This window comes from Homalodisca vitripennis, chromosome 2 (assembly GCF_021130785.1).
Source record: "Homalodisca vitripennis isolate AUS2020 chromosome 2, UT_GWSS_2.1, whole genome shotgun sequence".
Taxonomy (NCBI): domain Eukaryota; kingdom Metazoa; phylum Arthropoda; class Insecta; order Hemiptera; family Cicadellidae; genus Homalodisca; species Homalodisca vitripennis.
Genome location: NC_060208.1, coordinates 147,802,501 through 147,812,736, shown reverse-complemented (window position 1 = coordinate 147,812,736; position 10,236 = coordinate 147,802,501). Strand labels below are relative to the sequence as shown.

Below are 10,236 nucleotides of genomic sequence, written 5' to 3'. Positions count from 1 at the left end.
ATTTTGTAACATGAATTTTTAATTTGTACAAAATATTAAAACGATTGAATCCGTATTTAAAGATAACCATTAACGAGAGCAGTAGCAATGCAGTAGAAGAAACGAGACATACTAATGTGGCGTAAAGGGCCTCGAGCAGCTGTGAGGGGCCTGGGTCTCGGATAGAGCCCTGCCATGTTGTTATAGGCCGCACGATACAAAGTCAGATAAAGTAAAAAAAAAATAGATTGGGCCATGCGCTGTTATGAAGCTCTGAAAAAACGAGCCGAACCCTGAGGACTTGGGTGGTAAGAAGCTCAAAATCCTGGCACTTGACAACAAATCAAGTCTCAATCAACCTGCAGGTTTCACCTACCAAACATATGAAAAAAACATTTTTTATTAATTTATATAGTTTTAGAAACCACTGTGTTTGTTGGCCTGTGCTGAGATGAAGGTACATCTGAGAAAAAACTTGAAATAATAAAATAAAATGTAGTTGTCGTTTGACTGCAACTTGGCCGCTGAAATTGTTTTGATTACCGTACCTCAAAATATAAAAAAATGGCACACTAAATTTTTCAGCGAAACCGAATTACAGCGGTCAAGTCTACTCCATCATAGACATTAAACCAGCTGCCGCAGGAGATATAGGACATCATTGTAGCACTATGTATAATGAACTTGTTATTGCATCATATAAAATACCTGTAGACATTTTATAATATTTTGGGTGATGTTAATCTTAAAAAAAAGTAACTGGATGATTTAATCACTCTATTCTCCTTTAAAAGTAGGTTCTAACTTTAAAATTGTTATTCTTTTTGTTAAGGTACATAATCTAATTTGTTTAAAAATATTTAAACTTCAACTGGTGAAATAATTGTTATTATGAGGTTGTACAAGCACTGTTTGTATGGTTTTTTTTTTGCCAAGTCATAAAGTCTTTTCTATGAGAAATATAAATCGATTGGGAATCTTCCACAGATTTCTCCACAATTGGATGGTTTATAAAATTCTTGCCTGTTAATTTCTTGCAAACACTCAATTTAATCTTATTTTACATCTATCTTAAATATTTTTATGTGATGTGATACTCATTAAATTGTTATCTAAAGCTACTACAGTAACAAGCACGTCCTTACTTACTTTTGTTAAATAACCTCTGTCAACAATTCTAATAACATCTAAAATGTTCTTGGTAGTACTGAGGCAATGATTGACCAAAAGCTGCAAAACAATAAGGAAGAGTTATTATTTTTTTATGCCTTTCTAACAGCAAACCCAGCAATGTAATATAAAATATTCTGTTTGTAATAAGTACATTTCAGGTAATCCATACACAAAAGTGAATTGTTTTCATAACAGTCTTATCCCCCCAGACAGCACAGCGCCGACGGAGAGATGGCTCGGGAGACCTGACCAGAGGCATTTCTACTTCGACCCCATAAATGATTCAATCCACTGCGGTGTTCCTCGCCCTGTACTGAAATGCATCCCGCAAAAAGTGGCTTAAAAAATAATATTTTTAATTTATTTACATTTCCACTAAAAGTTTTTCTTCAGACAGCAAAATAAAATATAGGCACAGTAATTTTTTCAAATGAATTGAATAGAACAAAATTCTTGAGTTAAAACGATGAAATACAATTATTAGGTAATGGTTTTACTTTTTAAATATTGCCATAAAGCATATTCATTAAATCTTCTAAAAATAACACTTACATTTCAAATTATATTCCTATGTTTCGTGGGTGACTGATGGGTTAAGTGAGACGATATTTGAGGTCTGGGGTACAAATAAGACTGGTTGCTTTGCGGACCGGCTCGTTTTTGCTCCATTGAAGCGCAATCCAATTTTGTTTCATCCAGGATATATTGATATATATTGTGTGGTTGAAAGAATGTAAACATGTGTGTTCAACCCAATTTATTATGAATGATCTTGCTTTTCAATTTAATATTTTGTTTTTAAATATTTCGTCTTTCACATTTTTAACTTTATTTTGAATTATTTTTATAATGTATTAACGTTTTAGACTCTACAAAAAGCTCATTTTTAGTTATAGAGCAATGTTTAAAAGAGAAAAAATATCCTTTGGCAATTTATTTCACATTAAAAAAATTTGCTCTAAAGTTCACTCATAAAACTGTTTGGCCAAAGCAAAAAATATTTTATAATAAATATATGCAACTAATACGCAGCAAATAATCGGTTAAATATGGTGTTATAACATTGTAGTAGTACAACAAGTAACACATATGTAGCTATAGACATAAAAATTTTGCATACAACTTTATCAGTATGTTATGCAAACGTGGGCATATGCCATCTACTACATTTTATTTATTTTTGATTACTTTAGTCTGGCACTAAATTATTTATTACTGTATTACTTTAGTTATTACTGCTTTAAAAAAATCAAAATCAAAATATGAAAAATAAACTTTTTAGTTCATTTAGTAAATTAAAACTCATATAATCAACAAAGGCAGCTAAGATATGTTTACACGGGTACACATGTATTAGAACTTGTGTGACATTCTTGTCTGAATACAAGTTTAAGTTTTGAGCACTGAAATCTCAATACATGGTGACTAACATCTGAGCATTTACACTTGCACGATGTTGATTTTACTTTCTAGTGATAAATGCAACATTCTTGAGTTTTTTTTTTACTTTAATAAGACACAATGTTTACTTCGAAGCCGAAAATTGATTGTTAAGGTGCTGTACATCTCATACAGAGGGGTGTTTTACAATCCTATAAAAAAATATTTCTTTTAAAGCAAACCAAAGGTTTATCCTAATAGTGGATTTTATGTTAAAGAGTGGAAATGAAACTCCCTTAGCACTGACAGGAATTTCATTACATTGACCTTCCACTTTATAAAAAAAAACAATACATTCTTAATATTTAATAAACACTGTTTGTGTACTCCCTATTTTATATTTATGTGTAGAGATCCTCATATTCTATATAACCTACTATAAAACAGTATGTTTTTGTTTGTATTGAATGAGTGTATGCCGTACCATACATATTACAACCATACCATACAAGGTGTGTAAAATGTCTGGAAACACCTTAATATTTACAAATTTTGTATTATGTTTTACAGCTATCTTAATTCATTATTTGTGGAACAACCATCACTCTAATACATTGGGGGATGACCTGCGAGAAGTGCCATAGAAGTCTTTAATGTCAATATGCCTATAATTTAAAAGTGATTTATTATTAAAACATACTACCGCAAACCACACTTAAAAAGCTTTTTAAGTGTTACAATTTTCAGCTTAATTTATTACAAAATTGCAGTTGTTGAAATGATATCAATATAGAACATTAAATGACCTCCTATAAAATGTTTTGGCGACCACTCAAAAATAGTATGTACCCAAAGTGCATTGCTAGGGATGCTAGGGAAATGTTGCCTCTTAGGTCCTTGTTACAAATTACATCCATGTTAAAATTTTTAAAATTACCTAAGGGATAAGAAATAATAATTCTCTGTTTATGTTACTATCCCAAGTAACTCCCATTATGGAGGTAAAATATTGTAAGGTGGTTAATTCTGGAATAGCCCTCTTATTTCCCTCAGTATTAGGAATTAGCTGAAAGTACAGAAATAAAGTTTTCTTCAAAATATCTATAACTTTCCTCAACGGATGCTTAAGACATTTTAAATTTGTGGTACATTTTACGAGACTTCTTATATCTTGCAGCATGAAAACAGGTGGGTTAGTTTATAGATGCTAGGAGATACTTAGAACAACATATTTCATATCAAATGCAGAGTTACATAGTAAAATGTTTCATAATTCTCTAACTTCAGTAGCTTTTTGTACATTTACTGGTGATAACCTATATTGGCATTGTTTTATCGGAGTACTAGGCTTTTTGTATATTTATCTTAATAATGTTTTTTTGTACCTTAAAGTAATATACCTATACTATATTATTGAAATGAAATGAAATGAATAAATGTTATAATACTACTAGCAGTTATCTACGCCTTTTCATGCAATTTTACGCATGCACACACACACACACACACACACACACACACACACACACACACACACACAGATACCATTAGATTTTATATAATAATTGCATATATATATATATATAGCCAACCAGTTGTTTTTTTTCTAGTTGGAAAAAAGAACTTTGAACTAAATTAAATGGTGATCAGGAATATATTTTTATCCTTTTTAATCATTTGAGTTATCTTTTTGGCTTGGAAAGATGAAGAAATATTCCTCTTATTCAAAAAGTAATTTCTTTGATTTAATACTGAATATAATTAAATGTTTTAATATGGGTATGTCTAATAACAATATGTCTAAAAAATAAGAGTACTGTCTTGCTTTATATAAAATTAAAGCAATAAATTAAAATAAAAGTCACACTGTTTTATGTTATTTTTCTTGGTTACCTATAATTCAATAAAAAAATTCACACATAATAAAAATACAAAATATTCTTCAGGACTATTCTTGAGGGAATCAATTTAATACCGAATCAAACTAAATTGTTTTAAGATTACCAATCCAAGTTTTTAGCTGCAGAGAAGAGATTTAAGGACCCTTTTATGGTTTTTAGAGCTCATATTTTACAAATCCACTTTCAAGTGAAAACGTTTCATATTTCTCCAAGAATTGTAACTTTTTATAAGAACTTTTCTTCCAATAAACTTTTCAATGGTCTGAAATCATTTAATTTTTGTCATTAGTGCTGTTGTAACTGTGCATATTAATGAATAAGATTATATCCCATCATAGTTTTTCTAAACAAGAAACAAGGTGAAGTGACTGAGAGTGTATATATTCAATTAACAGGTAAATATTGCCAGACTATTACAGACCAATAAAGTCTTTTAAGTAAAAATAATCTTAATAGTAGTAATTGGTTAATTTTCGAGCTAAAATGAAACAAACTATAGAACTGCTAGGGAGAGGTTAAAATGTGATAAATCGTCAAGTGATACTTAGAATCACTAACTAGTTTATAAATAATTACTAACTAATTAGAAGTAAACATTGTGTCTTATTACAATAATTTGATATGTTAAGTACCTAATGAATTGTCATAATGTATTTTTGTTCCTTTATTTATTTTAAATAAAACTTTGTCTTAAAATATCCAGAAATATCCAGTTTTAAATGAATTTATTACCATTTCTGCTGATGAAATAATTCCTTCTGGTATATCCTCCATGCTGAGTTAAACTTAGATTTTATATTGACTTGTTTACTTTTATTTATGGGTTACCTGACCATAAGAATCAGTGCGTGTGCTTTTATTATACATATTTACGTAAGCCATTCTATAGCCTCACCATTCTTGAGCAGCTTACCTATCAAAATAACGAGATTAGTTGAGATTACAGTGCTTATTAAGGCCATTCCTATGTCATGATTCTTTGTTTAAAGTTTTTGACAATGAATAATTGTAAAGGTACAACAGGATTTTACGGATGCTTGTCATTGTTTAGCGAAACAAGAAATCAGTAACACAGATTAGATGTACACCTATAGATTATAGTTAAGTGTTTGATTAGTCAACCCGAGGAAGAGATCAGATTGCAAATCTCAAAATGTTACAATGACAAATGCCCAAGAGATTCTGTTTTGTTATGATACTGAAAATGTTTATTCAATCCCCATAACGAACTACTATATAGCATGTATGGTATGTTCATACAAGGTAATTAATTGCAAATGAAATAAAATACAATTTTAAGTATAAACATTCTAATTGACAAAAACACTAATGTTCATGTTTATAATTTAAAACAGGTACATAGTTTTTTTATTATTAAGCATATTTTCAAGTCTTTCAATCAATATCTGCTCTTAACATCGATCTTGAAAGGCTGTGGAGCGGTGGTGAACCCTGGGAGTGCCACAGTAGAAGGCTTCGGCTCCCCAGCTGGTAAGCTGATGGAAAACTTCTCAAAGAAAGTTGTAGTGAAGAGGAAGATAGAGGTTCTGGCCATCATCTCGCCCACACATGTTCTCTGACCTGTAAAAACAATATAAAAATGATATAAAAAGTCAGTGAAAAATGAATCTTTGTATCCAGCACAGAATCTAACACAATGTGCTGAATTTTACCCATTCCCATTCTTCCCATAGATAAGATAATAAAATTGTGTACAATGTAGAATAACTCATAAAATAAGTTAATGCCACAAAGATCTTCAAAATTGAACCTAAAAGCTTAAACAAAACTTAAAATTCTTGAAATACATATCAAATCAAATATCCTTTATTTCAAAAAACATTGTCAAAAATGTTATATCATTCTTATATAAATTTAAAATGTCAAAAATTCAAATCTTAATTTACGATATTGTTTTTAAGAAATAGCAATCTGTCTATGCCTACTATCGGTTGTGAGGAAACTAAAGTAAAACCTTTATCCAAAATGTACATGCAAATATACTGTACTTTATCAATATTTATATATTTTTTATTATGTTTTTTTTTTATAGAACTGTTTTGAAAAATTTTTGGATTTTAAAGCAAGAAAATCATGTTTCAGACAAAAACAAAGTACAAGTATTTTTATTGTACTGTTTAAACTATTTTTTAAATACACAAATTGAATCTTTAACCTAAAGATTAATTTTTAATTTAACATAAAATACAATTTGCATTGTGTATGGTGTGATTTCAAATAAATTCGGCATGTATATCAGCAAGTAACTTATGAACATAGACACAACTTTTTTATTTAAAAAAATATTTTAATATTTTAATTCATAAATATTTATTTTTGCTTTATAAATTCATGCTTTAGTTTTCAACTTTAATTTTATTCCTTAAAATGTCTATAGCATTTTCTATTGAACCATTAAATTGGTATAAATTCCATTTAAAGATCATATAAATTATTTATTATATTGTTGATGCCTCTAGACAAAAAGCGACAATTTTTTGGTACTGTAAATGAGATTCTTCTCTACTGCAAATTGTCCACTAGAGCACAGAGAGTTAACAAGCTTATTTATTAAAAAAAATTAATGCCCTTACCAATGCCAAATGAAGGCATATTTGAAGGTTTTACGTATTTCCCTTCTGAATCTAGGAATCTCTCTGGATGGAATTCCTCTGGATTTTTCCAGTATTTAGGATCATATCCAAGAGAGCGTAAGTTCATGGATATCAAAGTGCCCTGAAACAAACAGTTTATAAATTTATGACAAGTTACATAGCGTATAACACAGGAGTCAGTTACGTAATAAACTGATATCGTAAATGTTTCTTTTGAAAAACAAACCATCATAACAGAAATGACGTTAAATACGTTGAATAAGGAAGAAAACAATATTATATTTAGTTGGTGGTTGAACTGAGATCATAGTTTAATTTCTGTACCTACCCTTGGTTCTGATCTTACAGAGTCTAACCAAAACTAACTATACATATTTCTATTAGCCTGTCAATTATTTTGTTCATAATACACCCAGTCCCAAACATCCGGTGTTAAATCTCTCCTTTTACTGTGTAACAGGCTTCACTGAGGTTGCATGCAAAATTTCAAGACTGTGCATATAATACAGCTATGCCACTTACAATTTCCTATGATAGTACTTAGTTTGTTTAGAAATTTATTTATTCCAGGATATTCTTGTTGCCATCATGGTTTCCCATAAGACCAATGTAAAAAATTCAGTAATACTCAGCCAAGGAGTGACATGGATCAAAATATAAAGACCTTTTTAGTGAATAAAATTCAGATTATTATTCGTCCCTCAACAAAGATATTACTGGTAATAAAACTTAAAGAACCCAAAAATTTCAATTTTAATATTTTTAATATTAAAAGGTTAAGCATCTCATCATTGATAGGCTACTTATTAAAAAGTATCATAGTACAATGGGTTGTAACAATTCAAAACATATAAAAGCTGAAAGGTATTATTCTTAGTAATATTACTCTCTGACATTTGAATTTTGGATTAATTATTATTCTAGAAGCATTAATAAACATTTTCTTGGACAAAATCATATGCTAATAAGTTTAAAACTGATTCAAGAATTAAAGGTTTTGTTTGCTGTTTGTTGAACCTAATTATTATTGATATATTCTAGTTTTATTCCAATAAACACACATTTAAAATATGAATTTCGAACAATCTCATTACAAAAGTCTCTTTTCCAACCCTTTAAAAGTATTATGAAGAAAAAGTCTACATCGTTGAGCACAAAAAGTATAAATTGTTTCACAGGCAAACAAAAATGCCTCTTAAAATTTTTAACATCTACAGTAAAACCAAAATAAAAGTTAAAAAAAACTTTGATTTATAATTTATGACACCACCATTTTGAGACAAAAAAACTATGTATTACCGGTATCACAAATTTAGTATTTCATAATTTTATTCAACTGAGCATAGTCCAATATAATCAAAGAACATCTTATAAAAAATTTAAAAGAAAATGTTAGATATGATAAAATACTTAATGCTGTGACATATATTACGGTGTTTTGAGATCACAGGACGCTCAAAGATTCCTCTAATGGTGAAAAACACATTTATCTTCTTATCTTCTGCACTGATGTCGGCATGTCCCATTTCCCTCAATTTAAATTTCCAGCCCTACAGTGAATTTAGATTGTAAGGACATTTTAAAATTACTTTTAACGTCTTTCTCCAACACCCACTACATCTAAACTTTCTATTTCGTGAACAAATTGATCTTCCGTCATTGTCTGTTTCATATACAATTCGAATTTTACTTTAACCCACGTCTAGAGAAATCTTAGCTTTGAATTTCATAGCATTACTCGCTGATACCCATTATCTTTTTCAACTAGTATCACAAAGCAGAGAAACTCAAAATATCCATCTGTGGTTTGTACCCAAGAGTTCATACCTTCATATTTAAAGAACTGAGTATATAAGGATATAGAAGCATTTTAAGCATTATATTGCAATGGTTATAACATTTTATTTATAATGTACTATAATTATTGGGAACCAGTGATTAATTCATTTTGTATGCGCAATAATGTTTCTCTGAATACTGCAGTGAACTTGGAATACTTGCTATTATTAAGAATGTTCTCTCTCACTTACCTTAGGAATAAAGTAGCCCCCGAATGTGGTATCCTTGACACAGTAGTGAGGGACATTGGTGGGCACAACACTGTTGATTCTCTCCACCTCATTCAGAACTGCCATTGTATAGTGCAAGCTGTGAAATCAACAAAATTTACAATTACAGAAAAAAAAATATGAGAACCAAATATAATATAAACTATTTATAATGTTTTGTACAAGTGTAATTCTTCCAACAAAAATTTATACATATTTTGAAATATTAAGAAACTATTGAACACGCAAACATTATTCAGTTCATAATTTAACGTTTTGTACGGCAAGTGAAAGACCTTGGGTTTAGGTCCCGGCAGGGCACAATACTTATTGTTCATAAATCAGTATTGAAATTTATTAAATTACTATTCATAATGTAATGTGTATGTAAATGTATACATATTAATTTTTTATAATTGGCAATAGTATAGTGGTATAGCGGTAGTTGTATAGTACAGGCCCCATCTATGATAAAGAATTTCGCTATTACCATGTACAAATATTTAATGAATGTCAAAAGTCGCTTGACATGCATTTAATTGCCTTTAAAGCAGAAACAATCAAATACAAAATAATTGATACACAATTACTAGATGCTTAGTGGTGTAATGTTAACTTTATGCAACTAGAGTTAATTTCTGAAGCAAAAAAACCGTAACATAAATGGAAAAACCAAACCAATATTGGTAGATGATTGGTAGAGAGGAAACATATCCTTCTGCAACTGAAGAAACATAAGACAAAATACAGGGTGATTCAAAACTAAACGGCAATCTCTGGGAGCGTATTCATAGCTAAAAACAAGTAAAAAAAGTTCCCATATAAACATATGCCTGGGGAAACGGCTTCGTTACGGAGTTACGTCCTATGCGAAAAATTTCGCTCCGTGATTTCAGAACCCTATGTGAAGTCAGGCCGTATAAAAATGGTTAAAGGTAGTTACAAAGATACAAATACGATTTGTTTTTTATGTTTTTATTTCGGAAAATTTATTAAAATTTCGTCCACAGTGCTGTATATGCAATATACTTTCAGAAATTCTTACGTAAAACACAGAATTGGTGCAAAGAAATAAAAACATTTTTGTGTTGTAACGTAAGATTACTGTCCATAATGTTAAATAAAGTCATTTTTTCTTAA

General features: G+C 29.7%; 1 protein-coding gene across 2 annotated transcripts in view; it reads right to left on the bottom strand.

Moving 5' to 3' along the window:
* Positions 1-5,726: 5,726 nt before the first annotated feature.
* The window catches only part of LOC124354873 (cytochrome P450 2C3-like), a 14,906-nt gene continuing 10,396 nt past the window's right edge, over positions 5,727-10,236 (bottom strand). For both annotated transcript variants that reach the window (XM_046805631.1, XM_046805632.1), the window contains 3 exons: positions 9,079-9,196; positions 7,028-7,169; positions 5,727-6,014 (listed from right to left, as the gene is read on the bottom strand). In XM_046805631.1, coding sequence (XP_046661587.1) covers positions 5,833-6,014; positions 7,028-7,169; positions 9,079-9,196 — 442 coding nt within the window. In that variant the 3' untranslated portion in view covers positions 5,727-5,832. The remainder of the gene's footprint in view (positions 6,015-7,027; positions 7,170-9,078; positions 9,197-10,236) is intronic.